General features: G+C 38.6%; 1 protein-coding gene across 1 annotated transcript in view; it reads right to left on the bottom strand.

Moving 5' to 3' along the window:
* The window catches only part of RAD51B (RAD51 paralog B), a 362,630-nt gene that overhangs the window by 200,239 nt on the left and 135,565 nt on the right, over positions 1-26,826 (bottom strand). The window contains exon 7 of the mRNA XM_041460006.1: positions 7,908-8,004. Coding sequence (XP_041315940.1) covers positions 7,908-8,004 — 97 coding nt within the window. The remainder of the gene's footprint in view (positions 1-7,907; positions 8,005-26,826) is intronic.

Genomic DNA, 26,826 nt, shown 5'->3' with positions numbered 1-26,826 from the left:
ATTAAGCAGAAACACCAATGTGCTCTTTTTACGATTAAGGGGAATCATCAATCATAGAAACTGCCTGAGATTAACAAGGAGCCACTTTTTTCAAACATCCTGCAGTAAACCCAGAGGAAACCCAGCTGGAACTGCAACTAGAATATAGGCATGAGACTCTAAAATTATTCTCTGTTCCCTCACCCTCACCTTCCCTTTTGGTATAGCATTTGCACCTCAGGTTACTCTTAACTGCTTCAAGTTCTGCAGGTGAGCCATATGTTTCATGTAATGCCACAAGCCAAATGTAATTCCCATAGCGATGTTTTCCTGTGTATCAGAATTCTTCTATAGTCCCTTCCAGCTCCATCAGAAGAAAGATCCAGTGGTGGTACTATAAAACTCCAGAAGAAATGGGATTAATGCTACAGATTGCTGAATATTTTGTCCCCAACCTCTGTACAGATTTAAGCATAACCCACAGTGAGTTAAGACAGAATTTAATTGGTCATTGTGCACAGGGGCAAGTGGTGTTTTGCTCTTTCTTACCCTTGAATTCATTTCTTAACAATGTAATTTGAAAGATAAGGTCCACCAACACTGAGGTGCAACGTGTAGGGCTGCAGAAGGAATTCAAACCAAGCCAGGCCTCATGTTTCTGATTTAAACCACTGATTTGCAGGACCACAGTAAAAAGTTCTGTATTCACCTACACTGAAATATGAGTTAACCTTACTTTTAAACATTTTTAGGGCATAAGGAAAAGACCAACAGCAAATTCTTACAGTACTTTACACCTACATGCCATCAACTGAAGTTCAGTGACTGATCTGTGCATGCTCTCAAGATTAATGCAGTTAGAGGAGCACAGGAGTAAGCTGAGGTGTGCAGCAGGATTCATGGAAACTCACCTGCTTTGCACTGGAAGGTGTAGCACGTACTCAGTTGCACTTCTCAGTGGAGGTAAAATACATAGCAGCTGAGAGGCAACAACTCAACCTTCTAACCACTCAACTATGACTGTAATCACTTCTGTTACTGTGCTTTTCATTACATAGATGAATGATTCCCTGAAAATGTACCTGAAGGGTTTTTGGATTACAAATTGTTGATTAATGATTCTAAGTCACATCACGTCTTCAGAAAGAAACCACAACAAAGCAGTAAAACTTTGTACGCTCTCATCATGGCAATTAGGATATGAGGAATGGAGATTCTCTTAAACTGATATATGGAGGTCTTTGAATGCTCCTGCTGACAATTTTCAACCTTTCTGTAGTCTAGATCAAGTGATTATGCATATGTCATTCAAACTGGAACCTCCACAGACACATACAGTCTCTGTGACACTGCTTTACTGAGAGATTTATCTTTTGATTAAAAAGCCGTTAAAATTTGTCTGGATGTTATTATGTCATTACTTCCCACTTGGTGAAATATAGCATCAAAAGTAGTACAGACGAACATGGCAACTGTTATTGTGAAATCTAACTGCTGCACACAACCACAACCCTGCCTCCTGCAGAAACAACCAGGGTATCATTTCCCCTAATGGTTAATATCACTCGTTCCAGGCCCTGTAATGATGGTGCACGGCCCTGTGCTGCTCTCTACAACCTGAAGGGATTTTGAACTTCCACTGAAGCACAAGAGTGCAGACTCCACTAAGAGCACAGAGTTACAAGAGATGTGAATATAGAGAAAACACAAGAATGAAATCCTATTTTAAGAAGGCCTGTTTTTGTTAAAACTCATTTATTAAAGAGTTTTATCAAGGTTGCTTCTCTTTTTTGGTGCCCTCTGTTTACCTGAAGTAGATGTACTATGTTGTACTTCCAGCAGGTTAAGGAACATGAGCTCCTTCTCACCTTTGAGAGTAAGTACAGCTAACCATTTTTAAATGAAAACTGAAGAAGTAACTCAAAGACAGAGCAGACTGAAGGAATAAAAAGCTTCCCACAGAATTGTTAGCTGGTGAAGAGGATTACAGGGTCTCTGCTGGAGCAGATTCTTAAAATGCAGCTGAGACTTGAATTCCAGCAGCAAAATAAAGAATTAAAAAGAAACAACTCCAGCTGTTTCATTACTGAGCTTACATGCACTAGAATCAGTGACTGAAGCAACTCTGTCAACTCTATCACTGAAGTCAGAGATGTCCAAGGCTCAGACCTGGAGTCAAAATCCTGTGGCTCACTGAGCTCTCTTGTCCCATCATGGAAGGGCTCCTGATGTCAGCCCTAAATACTGATCAAACCTTCAGGCAAGAAAAGTAATTCATATCAAAGCAAATACAGATGCAAATCTCACCATGCTTCCCTGTATCATCAAGACTGTAGCAATATCATGCAGCAAAAGCTGTACTGCAGCACCTCCCAATCTCCGTAAACCAAGAAGAGAACTGCATCACAGAATGGGTAAGGCTGGAAGGGACCACAGTGGGTCATCTGGTCCAACCTCCCTGCTCATGCAGGGTCATTCTAGAGCACATTGCACAGGATTGCATCCAGATGCTTCTTAAATATCTCCAGTGAGGGAGACTCCGTAATATCTCTGGGCAATTTGTTCCAGTACATGCTCACTCACACAGTAAAGAAGTTCTTCCTCATGTTCACATGGAACTTGCTGTGAATCTGTTTTCACCCATTATCTCTTGTCCTACTGTCTGACACCACCAAGAGAGCCTGACTGCATCCTCTTGGTACTCTCCCTTCAGGTATTTACATACACTGACATGGTCCCCTCTTTACAGGAACATGCTTTAATTTTTAGGGTTCACACCCACACGCTAGTCTCAGTTGGGAAATTTACCCTTCAGTATGCATAGACGTGGCCTAATTTACAGAGCATTCAGCTAAAATACTAAAGGCCTAAAACATGCCAAACTCTTCTAATATTTTCCAAAGCATTTAAATTCCTATCACTCTGGAGAACTTCACGAGGACATGAAGTATTCTGCATTAGCTTTAAAACTACATGGAGGAAGTGTTTTAGAAATTTGTTTAACAGCAACTTGATTCATAAACTCATGGTTCCTGCAAAACAGGTATGTTTATGCTTCACCGAATATACTTTTTTATTTTAATCAAGTCACCTGTGAGTCCAACCCTAAGCATTAAGTATATACATAAATCAATAAATAAACAAATCTAAACTGAGCAACAGCCTTTGATCTCTGGGGGCTCCTCAGTTCACTTGATAATTCCTTCAGTGTTTTCACTAAATTTGGCACCAGGACTGAAAAAAGAAGATTTGAAGGGAGAGAAGTAATAAACTAGAGAACTGATCTTACTGAGGTGAAAAGAAGGTAAATTCATTATTTTCCCCATAGAAATATTGAAATATTAAGGAAAATAATAATACTTGAAATATTAAGGAAAAAAGTCACAGAATAAAAATAAAGGCCCAAATTTTAAAAAGGTAAACTGAGGCTGGAAGAATAAAACAATTTCACCACAATATGTCAAGAGATCAAGGGCAAAGCAAGGAAGAAAAGCTGAAGATTCCAGCTTCAAACCATCCACTCCTAAATGAAAGTAGGAAAATCCTGTGGGTGGGAGATATTATGGCAGCTTAGCGTTCTCCAGCCTCCGTAACACAAAAGCCTACTTCTGCTCAACAGCTTAAAAGAATTCAAGATCAGAGCAACAAAGATGAAAAGGTCAGCCTAAACTCATTGCTCACACTGTGCACTAAAAATATACAATGCTATGACAAACCACTTGATGAACACAAATAGCAGAAGACTGAACACTGGCCTCCCCAGATCTAGTGCAAGTTTAGAGACAATTTTAAACACAAAATAATTCCAACTTTTTCAAACAAATATTTGAAAGTACTAGCTGAGACTGAAGAAGACCAAGAGAGCATTCCTTTTTTTTGCTTGACACTTTGTGCAGGGTGGGAGGAGGAGATTGTTCTTGTTCACACCAACACGCCCCTGAATTTTTTCCACGAAAGATAGAGTTTGGCTTTGATGTCTTTTAGAGGAAGTTAGAGCTTGCAGCTGGCAAATACATTAATAGCATAGGCACTGGTGGACTAGAAGGGACCTCAAGTAGGTCATCTTATCCTATCTCTTTGCAGCACACAAATGAAACACAAATTCCCTTGTCCAGCTAGTGTGAAAACACACAGGCTTAGAATTAGTTTCTAAAGACTTTTTATATTAGGTAAAATTTAATGTGAACTTCATAGACACAGATAACTTGTTTAAAAAAACTCATTAACAGTCATACAAAATATTTCTACTGCTCATGAAGCCTAAGGCAGCTTAAACTTTTTTAAAATAAGATATTATTTTAATTGGGTAAGACCTATTTTTTTAACATTTAAATGATAAAGCATTAGTTCTTAAGGTACTCCTGGGCTTGTCTGACCACCCCAGCAATGTAAAATAACTTTAGGCTTCTCCAAATTGTCTTTGACTGGAAGAACTAAACAGAGGCTAGTCTACAAAGCAAGAATGTAAGGCAAACAGCAACGTCCACCATCATCCTCCAGACCATCCCCTCTGATGACACAGTTTGAGACATGGCTATGTAAAAATGGTGAAGTTACAAGTAAAAACTGAGTTTGGTTCCTCAGGAAGAAGTGACAGCATCACAAGTCTGAGGATTTTGGAGCTAGAGAAAAAGATTATTAGTCCTAAGTCCTTCAATTCATAATCTGACAAGTATGTAAACACCAAATGAATGCAAGGACTCAGACTACAAGTAGAGAAACTTTGGTATTGTATTCATCACATTATTTGTGGCAAACTATGCCTTTTTTTTGTCTATCTGGAAGCAAAAGTATGCACAGATCTGGGAATTTAGCTGGACATAACCATTTCCTACAAGAAATACCAACAAACAGTTCATGAATTCTTATATTGCTACATAAGTGGTGGGATTTTACAGCCAGCACTGCTTTTATAAATCCATTAATGTTCTCATAAAAATCTAACCTATTTTTTTACATTAGGACACAAGTTTTCATGCACTAGATTACAACTTTACAGAAGACAAACTCTGAGCCTGAAACAGCTTGACAATGTCCTTTCAGCTTGTTCATCAGATTAACTTTCTGTCACACATCAGATGAACAGCTTCCTTGGTTTCTTGCCTAATCTAACACATAACCCAAGCAATTCTCAAGCACAATCAGAAGCAAAAACAAAGGACACTATAACATTTCACTTCTTTCTAATAGCACATTTAGTTTGAAATTTTCATTTCTACCTCTATCTAAGAAAGATTACCCTTTTAGCAAACCATTTATAGTGAAGGGACTCTGATTTCAGATAGGATTAAAACAACATATTAGACATATACAAACCAAGCAGTCTGAGTTGCTAACAGGACTAATAATGTGTTATGGGTCCTTTCACATCTAGGTCACTGGTTCAAATTCAGCTTTAGTTGGTGATGAGTGACATGGAACAATGAGGTAAGAACCCAGTCACAAATCTGGTCTCTTATCCCTGACTCTGCAACATATACTCTCTGTGCACTGGGGCTACTCACCTAACTACTCTTTCCAGTAAATTCTACAACTGTAAAAGAGTAGTAAGTATTATTACTATCATACCAACTCTAGAAGACTAATTAATTTAGGATTCTGAAAGTACAAAAGATTATCAGAAGTTCATTGATGCTTTCAGGCTGTTCAAGCACGAACATCCAAATACATTAAGGGGGAGCTTTCCCAGGATAGGTCAACACCGTGATGTTAAAAGAACCCACCAAAACACACTGGCTACAGCTGTGCCTTTTGATAGGATGATAAACATGGAAATCAGATGTTGAATTAGCCTGAAATTCCACATTTACTCACAGATAGACAGCAGGGGTTAAAAGTGATGAAAAACGGAAATCCATCCAGAAAGACAGAGAGAAAAGCCTGTAGCATGGAGATGCGCTGTGTTCTTCCATTACACAACACAGTAAGTAAATACCATATCAATGTTAGTCAAGAAAGGAGGGAAGGGAGAGAAGGAAAGGAGTTTATCAGCCCTAAATCCCTTGATAAAACTTGAATTTCCAAAGGAGCCTGCACTGCTGATGTATGTACTGTTCTTGTCCTGTGGCAAAACAAACATGTCCATTTTCAACAAGTGTGATGCTGATACATTTTTCTACTTCAGATCCTTAATTAAAAGCAAGGAATTAGAGCAATGAAGGAATAAAATACAGAGCACCAATATAGTTTAACTTATTCTTAAGCTAAAAGGTGAAAAGCAGTGGTGGTAGTTTAGGCACAACAGGATAGGTTAATTAAAAACCTGTAACTGCTAGAAAAAAACATTAGGCCATTTCTAGAGTAGCCCTGATTCTGGAATATTCTGGAACTACGGCTTGTACACAGCACTGCAAATCTTTCATATATGTTGGGAAATTCAGAAACATTTCAACTATTCCATGTGTTTTTTCTAAGTAACTTCAAATATTTTAGCCACAGGACAAGAATATGTTTTACTGAAAACATATTTTGTCATTACTCCCACATCAAAATCAGCTGTGCCTTTATTTCCAGAGCAAGCTCATCCATAGCAATTCTAAAGCACAAGAAGCACGAGCACCGTGATCAAGACAATTTAATAAGATAATACACAACAACTTTGTGCCAAGAAGGAAATTATAAGGTGAAAAATTATGCCTTTATCTTCCAAATCTAGTTACCAAATTTCAAATCTTTCTGCCAGAGGTAGGGAGCAGTATTTGAGCCATGTACTTCAGAAATACTTTGGCAATGGGTGGAACCAATAAAAGCCACAAGCACAAGTCCAAAATTATTTAATAGGCCATGCTTTGCCAGACTTCAATTGACAAAATTATGAAGTAAACACATCAGTGTTACGGCTTTGCACTGAAGTTACTTGCTACTCCTTGGCATTCCATTTAAATCTACCTTTAACTTCTTTCCCTTGTCCACTGAAATGAGTTGCAGAAATAATGTCAGTTTTAACCACTGCTTAGTTATTTTTGCCACTGAGCTGTACTTGTGTAAAGTCAGACAAGCTTGAGACAACTGTGTGTGATAAACCAGAACACAGAGAAGCTGATCAAAACCACCAGAAAGTGCAGCAAGGAGACAAAGAGGGGAAATACCCATGTAATGCAAACTGGAAAGCCTACATGAAATTATCATGCCTTTGCAAGAAAGATGAGCATTGCTGTGCATCATACATTTGGGTCTATGCATGAACTGAACACTAAATAAAAAATTTTTCTGCATCTGCTCCTCACGAAGGTACTCTGACTATTCTTTACAAGTGGGGAAAACTGAAATTATTATATTACTTTGTAAATCTTGATTCAGAATTATCTTTTCTTCTTAGCACACTAAGCCCTCACTATTACTCAAAAAAGTACTTTTCTCTAATTCTGCACAGAAAACAGAAGCACAAAGACGTGAAGTAATATATGGCATCAAAAAAATCCCCATATTACGTTCACAAAACAGAGAGGTGCAGTCTGAGGCACTGTATTTGAAAACCAAACAAGTGTAATTCAAGGAACGGGACAGAGGATCTGCTTTTCCTTCCTTTGTGAGCAGTTGTTTCTCCTTGGAATCGACGATAGCCATTAGATAAGATGAAATTTGCAGACTAGCATGTGAATTTCCCCTTGTAGCAGCTTTAGAAGACTGAAAAAATAATGCTTTAAATGCATGTGAGTGACAGTACAATGCTGAGAAACTGACATGGCTCAAAAATACACTCCCAGCCTTTAGAAAGTGTCGGATCCTTTTAGCAGCTCCACATACTTTCTTTTTAATTATAAATGGATTTTCAGAGAAACTGGAAAATAATTTTCTTTCAAGACTGTGTTAGGTTAGACTTGATAAACTGACTCTCTCAGCCCCCTGTATTTCAACAGAAGACTGCAAGTTACAGTGTGGATTTGTGGCCGTGTAGAGTTTCAGTTCTGATAGAAGGGATTTCTTACCTTCAGACAGGGACAAATCATCAGCTGGAGACACCAGGTCTGCCCGGACCCCAGGGCCACTGCTCAGCGCTGTGGTAATCTGATTCGTCAAGATAACCTGCAAACAGACAAGGAGAGGGGGATGGGAAATGAATTTTTGTAGCTACTGGAAGGCAGAGAGAAGCCCAGGACTGAAATAATCCAGGCATAGCATCGAGATGACTCTCTATTCTGATCTTCAGCAAATTCAACACAGAACATTTTGAACTACCTGCAGAAACTGAAAGAGTCAATAGAAAGAAGTGGAGGAAAAGGGATATTGTTAAAAAGATGAAACACTGAACAAAGGTATGCTGATACATACAGGCACTTTAAATTAAACTACTGCTCCGAAGAGCTCCATCTTTTGCTCATATTCCATGAACATTTTGATGGCAAATAGGAAATCTATTCTCAAGTAATTTTCACACAATTGACACAATTTCTTCCTTTGGCTGAAGCACAGTGCTATGGAGGAAGGTGCAGTAGGGGTACACCCCCACCGATCTGAAGCACAAAGGCACTAAATGTTACAGGGCTATCTTTACAAAAGGGGATTTTTTAGTGTTTTTCAGGATCACAAGATTGATAAACAAAATTATAGCACCCACAGTGCTCTCCTCTGACAGCACGAGCAATAGTCATGCCTACAAGAGATGAACAATTTCTTGCACCTTTGAACGCATACTGGTTTTTAGTAACAGAAAACATTAAGCAAACAGATCAAACACCACAGAGAGAAGAACATAGCTATAGCCACAGTTATCCTGCAATGCTTCGGATCTCTAAGCAGCTGCACTTTCTGCAATAACAGTTGGTGTCCACTTTGCTGACTGACATAAACTTCAAAAAAAAATTTTTTTTAAGTACCAAAATGATTCTTCTACTTGCACTGAGAGCAGACAAACTCCAAACAAACTCTCTTTCACATTAATGGCCTGTCTTCAGCTGTATTTGACAAGCAAGAAAGGAATCCTACACAATACTTGGTTGAATGCAGTTTCACTGGAATTTACTGGAAAAAATTTACAGATTAACATTGCTAAAAGGAAGAGGAATTTCTCTGGCATTCCCTCCACTACTTGTCCCTCCCTCTGATCATGCTTCTTCCTGCTTTCTAACACTTTCAGCAGTAAGATATGACACACCCTCCCCTTTCTTTTCCCATTGTGAGACCCCACGCAAGCTGTGTCAGACCAACGAGTTGTGGCCGCAGCAGTGGTGCTGCAGGGTATTGTGTCTTCTTCAGGCAGCAGACATGAGGTGCCAGCAGTGTGATGGAGTACCTGACCTTTACAAGACCATACCTCCCTGCTCATGCCAGCCCACCCAGCTCAGTGCTGCAAACAGGCATGATGGTGCCTGAGAGCTTTATGGACTGTATCAACAGGACAAACTGAGAAGCACGTAAGTCAAATCTTCACTTACTCTACAGGAGTTCAAGACCTTCAGAACTCCATAGTGATGCCCCTCATGCTCATCTGCTACTGACTACAAGTTCTGAACAAACTTGAGCTAGCTGTGATCGCTCTGCACAGCTTAACCACAGGATGCAACTCTTGGGAGTGGGCATTTATGATGACTGCAGTGAACATGGGCACGGTTGATAACAGCCTTGCTTGGTCATACACCTCAGCTGAGGTACAGCTTGCAATACTCCTAACAGCAAACACACGAGAAACACATTACACCCCACTGCTGTTTCCCCCAGAGTTGCTGTGTGCACCTATAAGCACCCAAAAGCAGACAGCAAAGAGTCTGGTACACACAGCTCCTTGCTGCCACTGATGGCGGACTTGTTCATAAGATTACAGGGTAGGAGAATTCAATTTATTAACAAAGAAAAAAAATAAATCACTTTTCCCATTTTTCTTGCTAGGATACTGATCTTCCATTTTAGTGAGTTAGTTCATCCTTGTGATAGGATGGGCATCAAAACCAGTTCAAGGCAAATGAAAGGAGAAGGCAGCTAAGAGTCAGTAGGGATAAGAATGGTTTCAAGAAGGAAAGGTCTCACATCCTTTCTCACTTTGTTTCCACTGTGTCACAAAAGCCACAGACTCACAAATTCAGAGTATCCAGTACTAGAAAATGTGCTGAAACAGAACACACTAACAAACTTATACTCACACGTACTGGTGAGGTATGAAGTTTTCATTGGCACACTTTGCAATGATCACATTATTAACAAGTATCAAGCTCTCTAAGTGATTCAGTCACCCCAGACTCATGCCAAGATAATCTTTGTGCTGTGCCATCACGTATTTTATTATTTATGCACCACATTTTAAAGAAATGTTACCATGATTAAGGAACGTTTTTAATAGAAAAAATACCTAAGCACACTATATTTCATATTGCTCTCCTTCAAAGGAAACTAACTTTGAAGGTTTTCAAAAAAAATCAAAAGAAAAATGAACAAGAAGAATAACACAACTGCTTTTTTTTTTTTTTTAAATCTTCCAGATTCCTCCTTAACCAGGAACTCCACAGCACTGTTAGCTGAAGACTGAAACTCTTCTTCACCTTTTATGTTTAATTCAAGCTATGCCTCTGAACCTAGATTTCAATTTCTGATGTATTCTTCAGTAACTATTCAATACTAATATACTAGATTTCCTGCTATACTGTTCAAAAAAATCAGATAAAAAAAGCAGAGTCCTACTCAAGTAAATGTTCCTCTCCAACTTGCTCTGAGATGGAAATTAAGCATATTCAAAGTTCTATGACTTCACTGACAGTTACACATTTGCTTAAATACTTATCTAAATACTATCTTGAATAAGTACACTTCCTCCGAGATGAAGCCATATGCGTATACAGAATGTTTATTTTGGAATTAATTGAAAATTATTCCCCATTTCTCCAAGCCTGCAGAACAAACATGGATGCAGTTTTCCCATAAGACAAATTCAGCAACAAGACAAGGCTGTTAGATAAGCACTACATTTGGCATCCAATTCACTGGCACACTTCTGCAGCCTCACCTACTACAAAATTCTTTCATCAGGTACAGGTATTCTTATTATCATATATATACATACACACACACACATATGTTCACATATCTTTGTGCAGCTCCTATAATACACTTTGAACCTCACTTTGAGACTGTGCAGAGTACTCCAAACTCTCACTAACTCAAACATGCTGTGGGTGCTAACAAAAGGAAAGAGCTGCTCCTTTGCTACAGTTATGGGAAAAAAAGGCACCCAGATTCAGCAAACTCCTCAGAATAGATACATCTGCCTTCAAAACTTCAGCCTTTATGCCCTTACTGGAAAGTGCCAAGTTTTATTGTTCCATGAGTAAAACTTTGGGCAGTGAAAAGTGCAATTTAAACAAGACCATACATTTTCAGCAGTCACCAGTCCTTACAGGCGTTCAACTTGAAGCCCTGAGTACTGGTATCACATGATTCCAGTGCCACATTTAAAAGCTTTATTAATTTTTCCCCAAAGTCTCCTTCATGAATTTGAAAGAAATGCTTAAATTGCATTCTGCCATCCTTTGAAATGACTTGACATATTCAGGGAGTCGCAAATAGGTGTTTGAGGGAATGGTTAAATTCGTGGGTGATATGGAGAGAACACCCAGGCAGACAAAGGAGATCTGGTGTCAAACAGCTCTGTGACTTCCTGGTGAGGAATCACATTTGTGCATGGACAGCATTAGCTGAGTCTCATACATGGCTTCATACACGTGTGCACAGTCTATCATGCTGGTTTTGATGTTAATTATGCTGTTTCTTACAAACCACCAAAAAGGAGGTCTGGGTTGGTCTGATAGGTGCCACACTTGAGAGAAACTACCACTAAACAGTGCTTGGAAACAAGCTGGGCTGTCAGTCCAAGCAGACTTCCTAGAGAGTGCTTTGCACTGAACGAGCAATAGCACTTCAACAACTTCATTGTATATCTGCCATTAATCCAACCTATTTAGTACAGGAGACATTCCAGGTCCTCAGGCTAAGTGGGTAAGGAAAATTTGCCTCTGTTGGGGGTTCCTTTGGACAAATACTGGACAGCTTACCAGCCAAGCACAGCTTCCTTTCAAGAGGTTCAAAGCCAGTCATATGTTCATTAACTTCCAGCAGAACACTCAACAGTGAGAATATTGCTACATGGTATTTTGATGTTATCATACTGAAATACACAGTATTTTAAAATATATTGTGTTTAAAAAACAACCAGTATTTTAAGGGGAGCTCCTATTTCCAACATGAACTAATGGAACAAAATATTTTCACTGCCACTAAGACTCACATAAAGCCATCATATCTCTCCACACACAACTGTCCCCTGACATGTGCAACAGGTAAGGAAGCTTTGCTATTGCTTTTCTGTTCCTACTTCCTGATGAACAAAGGGTGTAAGGTTTCTTTCTTCAGTGAAAAACACTCCACTGCTAAAAGAGGGAAAAAAGAGTCAGCTAGACAGCTCAGTAAGACTAGAAACATGCCTCAATGCAGTCTCCCATGGAGTTCAACGAACCACTGCCTTTAACTTTCAGTCTATTCCTTTGCCATTGGTTAAGGGAGCTATTTAACAAGTGAAAATTTACAATCCTCAGCCTTCCAATTCTGACAGAATTACCAACTCTTTGGAAATTCACTCCAATTCAGATTTCAAAATCCTTTCTGGGAAAAAGTCTACTACTTAAAATACCACAAAAATGATGGAACACACAATTTCCAAATCTTCAAATTTTACTGCAGCATAGCTACCTCAGATTGTAAAATAACCCCATCTAACCATTAGAAGTGTTATGACAGCAAGAAGAATTAGAAAACCCAAAGACAAACACAATAAGACATTGGGAACACTTTTTCAACTTCCTAATTTTAGACATGTTAGAAAAACACCACAACTTCCTCCTCTGATTACTTTCTCACTTTTTATAGGTACCAATACCTGAAAAAAAATGGACACAAGGATTTCTCAAGGAAAACAGACTCAGGTTCCACATAGATCATTGTTACTACTAAGATTTAATCTAAAAGTCAACAACAGTGTTAATACCCCAATAAAATCTTTATACATTGTTGTGAAAACAGAGTCACCTTCCACTGATATGATTTCAGCAGATGATAGTTTTCTTGAAAGCATATTAGAAAAGTAAAAAAAAACTTATTTATTGTGCCTAAACTCACAACACCCTCATTTATTGGAAATAGCGAAGTTCCTGCATAGGCAGAAAATCCCTGCAGGTCCTGGGAGGCAGTTGGCCCAAGAACTTCACACAGAAGAATAAGCAAACTATTTTTTGTTTGGTTATTTATACAGCACAATTTTTCAAGCACTCCTCCTGCCCATCCTAGACCACACTGAAATTACAAAACCTGACTTTGTCATCCTTGTAAATCTAGTTGAGTAAATAAGCTGTTTTCTATAAACTTGTGGTCTCAGCCTCCTTGTTAGTTTATTGCAAAATTAAAGGGAGTTCAGCACAGAACTATCAATCAGTAACCAGCAAAGGTAGAAAGTCTTCTGGAATGTACCAAAAGGCAAAAAAACACACTATTTCATGAAATGGCTGTTTGTTAAAAGAGTGAAGCAGAAATCCCCATTTCGCATGCAACACCATTTAGGAAAATTCTTATTAAAGGCTTCCTATTGAGCTGGGAGAGCAAGCACAAGAACACTTGCAATAATCCCACAGTACTCCACCCTTATTAGCCCATGAATTTTGTGGTTTTCACTGTGCCCAAGAAACGTCACTAGAGAGCACCAAGCACAAGCGACAAGTCAGTGGGGCTGGGATGATGGCCCTGCACGCTGGAGGAGAAGGAAAGAAGTTTTACTGATCCCCAGCCAATATTCCTTCCCATCCCTGAGAAGGCACCTCTCTCCCTTTCCCTGACGAGCAGAGCTTTTAATGAGATATTCAAGTAATTGCTCAAAACAATAAAGGACAGTGCACCAAGAAATACCACAAAGTCAGATGGGGCTGGCAGCAAACCTGAAAACAGCAAAAGGGAACAGTGAGAAAAATAGGGTGAAAAACCATGCTTCAAACAGCTGTGAGAACAACAGCCTTCTCCTTGAAAACCTGTTAAATCAAGACTGGCACCAGTCTGCTCAAGGAAGAATCCAAAATTATCACTGTCTGTGACAGTAACAGGGTATTTGTGGCATTCATCTAGGCTACACACTGAAATAGCTTTTCCTTCAACTTCTGTTTCTTTGGAGAGATTTTCTTCAGCATCAGTGGCCATTTGACACACAAGTTGTTCAAGACCTCAGCAAAACTTCTACTTAATATTCACAAGGAATAAAACATGCTTAAAACTGCACATTTTTGGTGAAATAATGGAGTTACAAACAGAAAAAAGAAAGGTCTGAATGCAATACCAAGAGCTCCCAACCAAAACACAAGTTTTGGAAGCACCAAGTTTTCAAGAGAGAATGTCAAGTGCCCGCAGCTACAGCAGCACTTGAAGCCAGTTACTGCTCCACAGAGCCTCACCTCACAGGAGACTGGCTTTTAGTGAGAAAAGCCTCTAGACAGTCAGACAGCTCTGGTCTCCAGGACCAAATTAAACATATTTATATCACAACTATTATAATGACAAGAGATAGAAATATATATACATATCTTAATTCGTAGAAAACGCAAACTATTTTGGCTCAAACAAACCAAATACAAAAGAAAAAAACCAACAGTTTATCATTTCAAATCCAAGCAAATCACCACACCCACCCAATACTTGTCGCACTAGGTGTCTTGTATTCCTAAGCTGAGCAGCCACCCACCCCAGCAGCTAAGGTTTCTGTGGGGAAGAATGTAAATAATGTCAAATATTCTATAAAGCCCAGACATCACAAGTAAAAAAACTTCTAATACATGAAATTCCCATATCCAAAGTCAAACACCACTTCTGGTGTTTAATCAAGGCCTAACTAAGATACCCCAAAGTATCTTTACATGTTTTACTAAAATGGTTGTAGCACGAAGCTGCTTCACTGCAGGCATGACCAATACACAAATACCCACATTTATCAGCTGTTGCTAACCCAAACCAGCTGAAAGACAAAGCACCCATTACAGCCATCTTGCCCATAACGTGACAGAGGAACAGGCTGGTAACAGTGATACAAAGCCTGGAGGGAAGCAGGCTGATATTTTCAGACACAGCATAGCAGCTACCCTGTCTGAAGGCAAAGCCAAGAGCTGCTAGAATTCACATCTCAACCAATATTACCAGAATTTGGCATAATTCCCTGAATAACAGATATATACACATAAACCACTGCAAGTCTATTGAGAACCACTTCCTAATCCCATATGCAATGTATACTCCAACAAGTGCTGGTCTTGCCTCAGAGGAATTTCAACTGCACCCATTGTAATCAGAATCCAGAGGGGAAAAAAATAAAAGCAATTTAACAGCACAGAAACAAAAAAGCACAATTCTCTGGAAGGCTCACTAATACCTTTTAAAAGATTAGAGACATGTTGATCAGGACACTGTTGGCTAGCTGCAACCTTATTAGAGCTCTTAGGAGAGAGAGAACTTGCAGCTCTTGTTTTGCTAAGGTATCACTACTCAAATTTCTCCTCTTTCATCCCTCATAGCAGCAGAGGTGATTTTATAGTTATTGGATTTCATGGAAGAAGCCAAGGTATCTTTCAGACACTAGCCACTGTATTTACATTGAATTTATTAGCTTTGCATAGGAAAAGTACAAAGTTATGCAATTCTAGTCTTTTGAAGAAGTGTCTATTCACATCTCTGCCAGCTGCTTAAAAAGCATCACAATGAATTAAAACTTCCACCAGAAGAAAAAAAAAAAAAAAAGAAAAAAAGCAAAACAAAAGCATGCTGTTCTCAGGCAGCTACAAGCCTTCAAGTTGAAATAGCTACCACCCAGCAACAGCCTGAGGTCTCTAGCCTTTCCTGCTCTGTGAACGAGGAATGCAGCCAACACAAACGTAACATTCAACATCCCCACCACAGCACCCTTGTGCTGTGCTGCCCAGGAGCAGGATTTGTGTGCCTGCCCAGGAGCAGGGTTTGTGTGCCTGCAAGGCCCTCACATCCAGCAGCCTGCACAGACCTGTCTGCAGAGATGTGCATCCCCCAAGAGGGATGGCCACCCACCTTCATGTCCTGGCAGGGGCCCAGAGCTCCCTGTTCAGTTTCCAGCAGATCTTCCTCTCCTCCACCCTCTTCTCCAGCCCCTGCTTAATGATGGTTTTCTGAATTGAGCTTTCTTGTGTGTGTGTAGCTAGAGATGGGCCACAATAAGACTGCTCTGACACTGGCTGGGGAAACACAAAGTACCTCTCAGGAAATCACTGAAATCCACAGGCAAGTTTTACAGCCAAAACCTGCCGCACTCAAAGCAGCGAGCACCACTGCTTAAAAGGGAGTTTTCTGATGAATGCCAAATTGTCTTGTAAGAGAATAAATAAAATAAAATTACAAACTTACAGTTCACTCTTACACTCTGCTGTTCTCTGCAACAGTGCTTTTGTTTGGTTGAATGTTTCGTTTTGAAGGATGGGGAAGAAACTGGGTCGCCTGGAATATCAGCAAAGTAGTACAGAATTTCAGTTCTGCACTGGCATGCTCCAGACTGAGCAGAGAGACATCTCCTACACTTTCATAAGACTGCAAGGAAGTAAAAATTTTTGCTGTTTTCCCTATGAAAAAACCTAATTAAGTTTATTAGCACTTGTTATTGGCACATGAAAACAGACTGAAGGCCCTTTCCTTTCACTTGCTGTGTTCAGACCTTCTACCCTCCTTCATCCAGCACTTCAAATTTACCTAGACCTACATAAATTCTTTCTCATTAAATCTCACTACCTGCTGGTGGAATAAATGTATTGCTGCCCCTATTGTAGAGACAGATGCACAGACATTAAGCAAACTGACTAAAGGTACCACAAATGTTTACTACCATTCCTAAACCCTGATTTTAAGAACAGAGTTAAAGGTTGGAAAGGGTCATACTCCCCCAAACACTCTAGAACACCTTAAACTATGTAGTATGTACTCAGCAAATTATATATTTATAATTCTTTCCATATTTGGGATTTATTTTAATTAGGTTTTTTATACCTGTCTATACTTAGCTTTTTTCCTAACAACTCAATGGGAATATGAAGTAATTGGAGAAGTGTCTATTATTCATTACTAAACTAATGAAATACTCCTAAGAAGGTCTGTTTAGGGCTCACGGCCCATTTCAAGTTGATAATTAGTATACCAGCATTTTTATTTCATTTTGATGTTTTGACAAGCCCATCAAAAAGACCATTTATACTAATAGACAGATGCAGGTCTAGAGATATATAACATATAAAGCACAACTTCATGTCATTAATTCCATTAATTCCTCAGAGCCTTTCCAATTAGTTCCTTCAAGTTTTCAAGGCAGTGGGTTACAGGAGACTCACTGAATCTTGGATACAAACTGAAACAGCTCAATGGGCTACTGTAATTTACAGCTTTGCTGAACAGTTGTAAAAACACTTTCCCTAGCTCTACCTAATCCCACAAAATGACTCTATTCCAACGTTCTTAAAAGGAGGACAGTGTTAGTTTAGACCTCTGCTTGGTATCTTGTGGAAGCAGCAGAAAGGTATTTCTAGGATGTGCTAGAATATTTGTTCCCCTTGTCCATTCATTAAACATTACACGCAGGTAACTACTACTACCATCACACGGCTTACTTCTTTTTATATACAACATACTTTATCAGCACCACAGAAACAGAGCAAATCTTTTCTAGCCTATGGTTATGTTAGAGAACACAGACTGTTCTACACTGCACCTGTTAGAAAACTTTTCTTACTGTGTTATGGCCTTTCACTGAACAAATTTCAAGACCCAGGGTTTTTATACTTGTCTAATGGCTGTGCTTAGATAATCATGTAGGCTTTATTTCAGTGTATGTAATTGTCAGCAGGTTTGAAGTACAGAGTAACAGGGAATTTGGATATGTAACTCCATCCTCCCATTTGCTCAAGCTATTTGACAGATTTGTATGGTAGTAAGGTAATAACTGATACTGCACAGAAGCCTGACAACCAATATATTGATGAACCAATGTATTGATAATTTTTACAAAACAAACTAGACACTGACTGTTGCAGCATACACACAGTACGTGTTGCAGTCGAGACTGCCACAATACACAGAGTATCACCATACAGCTTCAGAAAGCTTCAACCCATACGCACTAACACCACAGCACAGCAGAAGGCTTCAGGTGCCTGCCCATACAGAGTAATATGAGATCACTTCAGAAGGCTGCAAGCATCTGCCCTGCTTGGTCTTTAGCCCAACCTGTTATACCCCTCATGCATTGTACCTGTGCGCCCTTTACTGATTGCTCAGTGCACCTCAGCACTCCAGGTGTCATTACCTTCAATGCTGCTCACCTGCTTTTCACAGCTGCAGCCCACTGGGGATGAGGCTCGGCACAGCCCCTCCCAGTTACCACAAACTGTGTGTCTACAACTGACAGCAGCATTTAGTGCAGCTATGGCTGATTCAGTGGATGCTGTGCTCCTGTTGATTTTAAAGTTCAGTTATCAACCCCTACAGCTGTAACGGTTGTAAAAAAGTAGAAGTCATGCAAGAAACAAAATACCCAGACGCTGAAACAAACAGCCTCTCGAGTTGCTATCAGTTTCCCTTCCTTCTGAGTCACTGCTCAGAAAGCTAGGAAAGAAGAGGTGAAAATGAATTAGATGTATTACAAGCTATAGATATCTATTAACATTTCACTTTAGACATTTTTATACACTGAATTGCACTTATAACTTTAGAGCCTAACCTACAGTTTAACCAATAATCTTTCTCTGCCAGAAATATTTGTAGTATTACAAAACCATCAGTAGCCTCAACCTCCTTTAAAATGCAACAATGCAAAACACACCAGTCTGAACACTGCATAGTACTTTTCTTAGGTACCAGTGACTGTTTTCATAACCAACATATTTTACTCCAATTGGACTGAAACTCAGAGTTTTACCACCTAGCTTTTTGAGCTTTCTAATATATCAACATACCTCTAAAATGCAGTGCAATATTTTTATGCAAAAGAAGAGTACTTGGGTATATTTTATCAGTCTCCTAAACCTGCAGACCTAGACAGTTAAGAGCTTTAACCTTTGACATTTTTCCTCTTATAATATTCAATACATTTTCTAAACCAAGATATTCTGAAGAAAAAATAAATAAACACAACCTATACAAAAGACACAGTGATGGACTGTATTACAAAGTTTTATTACCACTCTTTGAAGACTGCTATAGCATTTTAGGAAGCCTTGTTACACAGCAGTTAGATTATCCTAGGTGCTTCTTCCACAAATGCACATTAAAATAAAAAGGCTACTAGTTATAGATAAATAGTTCATAATGAGACAGGAAGAAAACATGCCCAAACATGTATGTGTATAATTGCTTTCCAAACATGTCAGATCTGGTAACACCCAGAGGAAAGAAGAGGAGCAGGGACATAAAACATCCAAATTTCTTCTCGTCAATATTTGGGGACAAAAAATAAAATTTTGTGGCCTAAAACATTCTGGAATTTCAGTGGCATTGTCTTTGCCTCTGTAACCTATTTTTTTCTAAATCCTTTCTCTAGGAAATATAGTTAGTCTGTATTTCTCCAATAAAATTGGCCTTTACATCACATTTTAAATTTTCTATTAAGCTACCCAACTTACTTGGAGTCCATTTTTCTTGGAAGCATGAATAATTAGAAACCTCTTTGAAATCTCGGACTCAAGATGGAAAATTAACTCTGAAAAATGCAAGGAATAATTTTTTTTGCTGAGACTGCAGCATGACACACACCCCCTTTGGCTTGCTAATCGCTGACAATAGGTCCACTGCTTCCAGTGGAAATGACACTGGCTCTACCAGTATCACTGCTTTGTTGGCGCCTCACTTTTAATGTAAATATTTATAAACACTTAATAAAACAAACCCAAATATTCTAGAGTACCCAAATTCAGCTATTTGGGTACTCTAGAATATTTACAGCTGTTACTAGAACACCAGACATTTTAGTTGATGTCAGGTGAATATAAACAGGCTGTGGCACCTTCAGTGATCTTAAACTCTCAGAAAACCTTGGGAATGGTGCAGCATTTCAGCTTTTTCACAATTAGAAAGCATCTGCACTTTAGGAATTAAACTTAAGTAAGTAACTTTTCCACCTCATTCAAACAATCCAAGTGCAACAAAAATTTGCTGTCCATCCTACAAACTACACATACAGGCATCAGAGAAAAGCAGCTAGTGTTTTCTGGACAACCAACTGAAATTTTGCAGCAGCTCTAGATTAATTGTTCACTGCAGCAAGGAGTTTCTGAATACCATTTCCTCAACTTTTTATTAAAATTCAGAGGATCATGCATTTTCCTTGGGCTCCATATAAACTGCTTCATCTAAAGCCTTTCTTAAAAAAAACCACATCAGAGTCTCCATTGTGGAGTTCCACAAAAAATTGCAAAGATAGTAATGTTAAAAATTAATTACATAAATTTAATTTAGAGAAGGACTTAAGAGGAACAAATTATGCTTCAGTCAACAGATTCTGTTGCCCCAGTAGGTTTTCTGCAGCCCCATGACTGGAACAGCTTCTTCTAGCGAGGAACGAGATACTTGGGCAAGCACATAGGAAACCTGGCCTAGATTAGAAATGCATCTCTGTACAGGACTGAAGTGTATGAGCAAACATTGTGGGAAATCAGGAGCAAAAAGACCAGCAAGATCTTTCCAGTCGGGCAGGAAGTGCATCTTCAGATGCACTGGGTGTGGGTCCCAAGGCAGCAGCTACAGATGCTGATTGGTGCTGACAGCACCTGGGATTGGTGCTGACAGCAGAATAGTAGGTCAGTGACTTTCTCAGGAAAGGATAGGATGTACTTGCAGGGTCTCTAAAACAAAGATTAAAGTAATACAATGCAAGATACTTGAACTTCAAAGCACGGTGCAGTAGCAGAACAGAGTGTGTGACAGATTAAAGCCAACTGCTCAATTATATCTGAATCTCAGTGAAATTTTTTTCACGTTTTGCTGGATACTAATTTACAAAATAACTACTGTGGTGTGGAGATGTACAGCTTCTGAGACAGAAGGGCATTTATAGCATACACCCCTTCAGTTACGCTGTCTGATTCCTGCCATCATCCAAACATATTGACTAGGAAATTGTTTTCAGTAGTAGTGGTATCAATTCAATAAAGTTCTTTTTTCATTGGCTATTCCTTGGGTCTAATTGAAGATACCTATAGCTTGTTTTACAATAAATGTCTCCTCAAAAATTTTCTCTATTTTTTATTGTTTTTCTATTTAAAATAATCCCTATCTGCTGTTACCAAGCCTTAAAATCCCATGCATGAAAGGAACATCATGTAATGGATAGATTATACTCCAGCTGCCTCTTAGACTTATCTCCTCCTCCAGAACATTAGATACTCACTGTAGAAAGTAGCCTGACAAGGTAAGTTCTCATTTTGAATTTTATTAATATTATTCAGGTTTTTTTCCAGACTATGTAAGATTTATTGCAAGGCTGGTTTTATTGATCCTAAAGGAGTTACATCAAAGTGAAACACGATCAGAGATTTGTCTCTGTCCAGATTCATCCTTTTGTGCATAAATACATTCACAGAGAAACAATCAGTTCAGACTTTTTCTCTTCTTATTAACTCTTCACCTTGATTAATATTCAAGCAAGAACAGGAGGGAGCAGAAGTCCAATCCCATGTTTTCTAATCCTGGTTCTGAGGCTAAGTAGCTTCAACTGCTTACAGATACAATAAATTCTTTGTGCCCTCTTTTCAAAGCAGGCCTAATGCCTACCCCATAAGAGTATTGTGGGATTCGGTATTTTGCTTTCCTAATGCTTTGAACTCAGTGCATGAAGTGTGATTAAAATCACAGTGCACCACCACTCTGGTGTGTTCCAGAGTCTCCAATGTATAGCTGGGCAACATCTAAATACAATTTACCAGTAATAGTTGAACTCTGTAGGTTCTATGGGCTTGTTGGCCTTGTAACAGAAGTCTTAAAACTTCCCTTCAGAAAACCCACTGGCTTTTTTTTTTTCATTTTTTTCCCTTTTTTTTTTTTTCTTTTTAGGCTGGGTGGGAGGAGGAGTTGATGTGTTTTTTTAAATCCTTCTCCTTTGCTTGAGTTGGGAGTGAAAGCATCACTGGTTTGCACTGCAAGTTTGGGAAGGGTAAATCTGAAAAATTCCTCATGGCTCAACTTCTGGTATGTTGTACAACATTCTGTAAAGTATTAGCACTGTATTTAAAACAGACAGAAAGTAACAAATAGATGCCAGATTATTATTTAGATGTTAGCTATGAACTGTGTTCTTGGAAACAAGTTTTGGTCTCTCTTGAGCTTACTGGGGGTGTTTTAAAGAGCTGTTTAATAGAGCAGGGAGTACTGAATAGTTCCAGAACAGCAAAGACAACAAAATAACAGCAATGCAGAATAGCTTCAAATCAGCCCTGTACCAATTTATTTTCTGAACAGGATAACTCAGATCATTCCTGTGCCAGTAAAAGGCAAATAAATAGTTATTTTTTAGGGTGTAATAAGATCAACAAGTACAGACTTTGGACTACTTTTTAAACATGAGGCTCAATAAGGATATTTCAATTCTGATATATACAGAATAAACAGCACAAAAAAATATTCTGTTCCTCTCTGCAAATGCACAGGATGAAACACACACACACACACAGAAAGATCAAGTCAGTGCTGAAATAAAATACTCCATCACAGATGTAAAAGCTGACTTTTTGACAAGCTGGAAAAAATATCAGTGATTACCTAGATTTCAGTCCAAACTCCAGCTCAACAGCCAAGAATTGTTGCTGAGGAATCTGCAGCCTGCAACAGCTCACCAAGAGCTGTGCCTGCTCTAAAGTTTCTGAGAGAAAGGGGAATAGGCACAAATAATTAAAGAGAAGGCATGATTTACAGAAAACAAATACAAACTTCTTCCAGGAAGGAACACTGTGTGGAATACCAGCAGTATAATATAAATATAAATGGGAGGAACAGAATTGGCACATCTAGAACATGGCAGGGCGCAGAGTCTTGAAAATTGCTCCTTTGGAGGGAAAGTGCCTGCTTCAAGTTTCATGACACTTCAAAGAATGAGGCCATAAACAGAAAAGCTATTTTCACCAAGCAAGAAGCCATCCACTCAGCAGTACAGACTGAGAACTGTTCTTGCGATGACCATCACAAGAAAGATTCACCATTCATTTTGCCAGTTTCTATTCTGATTACAAATAGCAAGAGCCAGCCTCAAGAATAAATACAGACCAACACATCTAAATGCTTTTCAATTTGATAAAAATGACCAATGCCTAAATGGGTCACAGTAGCCCAAATTCCACAGATAGTACTAAACTACAAGCTTTGTGAAACATATTTCTTAAATTCTGTGTGGATAGCATCAGATTTAGGTGATGGAAAGATAATCTAGATACAGTTGCCAACTCCACCTTGCCAATATGCAGCATTATTTTGGGGGACTAGAAAACCAGGAAGATATTTTGTGCAAATGAACAAGGTCAAACAATGCCTATTCTTCATTTTCCTTAAAACTTGCAGTACTTTGAGGATATAAAGGAAGAGTTAATAACGCATTGTATAGGATTGTATTCTTATTTGCATTCTGGTTTGTGTCATAAGCAGATTCTCTCCATTCTTGGAGATCAAAATTTTTTCATAAGCTCCTATAACAAACACTGAACTACTGTAAGAGGAGTGCATGAAACACCTCAGATAACCATTACTGTGGGATAAATAGTGAAATCTTGAGAACGCATAACACAAAGCAGAAAAAAGCTAACTAATAGCTCTGTTTGCACTACAAATCTAGTTTACCAAGAAGTCTAGCCATGACACAGTTCAATTCTGAGACCTACAACCATAATTTTATAACACACACGTATACATACAGCATGTACATGTTCTCTGCTCCAGATCTGGATCATGTCAGAGGCTTGTCCAGGCATAATCACTCCCTTCCCAATTCCTCTGTCCCAGGTCAAACCAGAACTTAAAAAATCCACTGCCTTGCAGTGTGACATTGTAGGCTGGAGAAGGGCAATGCCACTCAGCTCTGTGCTGCCACAAAAATTCCTTCCATCTCCCCTCTCAAACCAGGGACACAGCATTCAAACATAGGCAGAGGAATGCAGCAGAGTTATGCTTGCCCAGTAATGGAAGTATTTTGCTAAGCCTGCCACTCTGCCTCCCTGCACAGCTGCTTTCTTTGCCTGCATCTAAAACTGGCTGTGCAAAAGATGGAAAAGCATAAATTGAGGCAGAAACCACCTTCAGATTGAATAAGTACTCAACAGTATGAACACTGTAACACACCCTATATGTTCACACTAGCAGTTACTCAAATAGTATATGTATCAACCACACAACAAACACAGATACACATGACAATGCTTCCTAAAACAAAAAGCCCAAACACAATAAAAAAGTGCCCTTGTATGATATTTTTCAGAAGAGTCTCTCAAAACACTACAAACAGTCAGATCCTGAATCTGAAAAAAAAAGACAGGGATGATACTATGAATTTTACAGACTAGAAAATGAAGAAAAGAGTATGGGAGACTTTGTAAGCATTAAAGGTCATCAGTATCTAAGAGGTCTTTACAAAAGACAATAAAAAGGCAGCAAATCTGAAGAAATGAAGAACAGTTTTAGGGAAAAATAACTGCAGGTTTTTACAAAATGCCCACTGATCTACAGTACCTGAATTTTATAAAGTAGAAAGCACAGGTTTTCTATTACCTTCTCCTTTCTCTTTTATAGCAAGAAAATAGGAAACTACACAAGTGTTTGTTAGAAACTGAAAAAATATGCTGAAGGAAGGTGTTTTAGCAGATGGCCTTAAAATTCAAATCTTCAGAGCAAAACGTTCAGAGCCAGACAGCCCAAAATTGTTCAGACTGTTGTCTAACAGCATCACATTTGGGACTATGTGGTTGTGCAGGAAAGGACAATAACACATTCATTTATTAAAGAGACCAGGCAGAACATAGTATACTCTTATTTAAATCTTCTAAAAGAACTTTTTGAATAGTATTTTCACATGACAGAAAGAATGACGGATCTGACTAAAAAATGCCTTCTACACTTTTCTGATTTGCTTTATTCATCACTCAAAGATAATGATAGCTTACCTGGAACTTTTGTAGCTGTGTACTCTGAAATAATTCTCTATTTGAGGCCATATGACATTTCTCAGTGTCAAATAGCTTTAAAAATGAAACTTCAGACTGGCAAAAAACCAAGCAGCTTTGTATGTACACTGGTGCAGTTTACATCAGTGTTTCACAAAGATAGGGTGGATTTTGATTCACCTTTTTTGTTCATTATCAGTGCAACTGAATGAACATTGAGAGATAATTCTTATAACCAAGAAGAATGAAGGTAATGAAGAGTGTATTAATACTATGTAAGCATCTTATAAATACATTGAAATTATGGTAGTCCAGGCCTATCTTAACACTTTCAGTTGACCAAGGAAAACAGTGGACATAGGGCTGAACAGAGAGAAAACAATACTATCTGAGGCCATCAATGGGCCAACAAATCATCCTTAATAGGCAAGAAGCAAGAATATGTGTTATACAGTATATAAAAGCAAATCTGACATGTCTAGGACATTGAACATGCACTATGAAGTCTGGCACACAGTGTATTTATTTGTAAGTTAGCAGCTAAGACATCCTGCATGTCACAGTTTTTCTCTTTTTTTTGAAGTTAAAAGATTTCAAGTCAGGGAAAAAAAGACATATTGGGGAAGACTCAGATAAATAACATCCTTGCAGAAGTTTGCACATCACCACTCCCAACTGTATTTTACTTGCCTAAGCCTGGATGCTGGAGATACTGGAACAAGCTGATATGCAAAATTAGAAAGCTTTTCTAATTCTCATAAGTATTTCTGTGTTGTTGGATCAAACCAAGTTTATGTTAAACACTTCCAGGAAAACCATGGATCAGGAAATTGTAATAAATGCTCCAAGAGCTATAATTCAAAAGGGATGTATTTGTCTTCCTTTTCTTCTCCTTCTCCCAGCTGAACATTGTTTTGCATGCACACATTCCTGCAACTATCTTTCAAGGCCCTTACGGACTTTGTTTCCCATCAATCATTCTTTTGACTTCACCTTTCAGAAATATTATTGAAACAAACACAAAATGCTTTAGAACACTCAACCAGGATTGGAAGAATTCTTTTAATTACAATTGAGAAGTCAGAAAAGCACTTGCAGATTTCTCTAAACCAGACAAAGCCTACCTCCCCATCAGAAACATAAAGACAGTTTTTCTGTTTTGAAAGACAAAGTTGTGAAGTTCACTAAAAGCAGCAGAAGACTGTAAGAGAAGTGTCTAATAAACTCTTCTGAAATTTCTTCTCAGTTCATTGGAGATAATATAAAATGTTGGGCCCAGAACAAGTTAATAGTGTAGAATTCACACATATTTCTAGAAAACAAAACATCAAAAAGAATAGAGAAAAGAACAATCTCAACAAGTATTCCTACTCAAGGCAGCACGTAAGCATGTACTCAATTTAAAGTATATGCTTAAAACACTAACTAAAATATGTTTAAATGCTTTCCTGAGTTGATATCAAAGAACTGAATCAGACATTGATGCAAAAATTTGGCAGTATTTGTAGCATTTTATTTAATACTGGAATGCAAAACAGTTATTTAAAGACAAATTGCTGTATGAGGCAGAGGCTGTGTGTTCTTGCAAGTGTTAAGTTGCAGCCAACCTGGCTACTACACTCTGGAATTGCAATCATAAGAATTAGTGCTTCAAAGGAAAAAAGCATTATAGCAGAACTGGAAGATGGACAGA

This window comes from Pyrgilauda ruficollis, unplaced genomic scaffold, assembly GCF_017590135.1.
Source record: "Pyrgilauda ruficollis isolate IOZ18807 unplaced genomic scaffold, ASM1759013v1 scaffold14, whole genome shotgun sequence".
Taxonomy (NCBI): Eukaryota; Metazoa; Chordata; class Aves; order Passeriformes; family Passeridae; genus Pyrgilauda; species Pyrgilauda ruficollis.
This window is presented reverse-complemented; position numbering and strand designations above follow the sequence as displayed.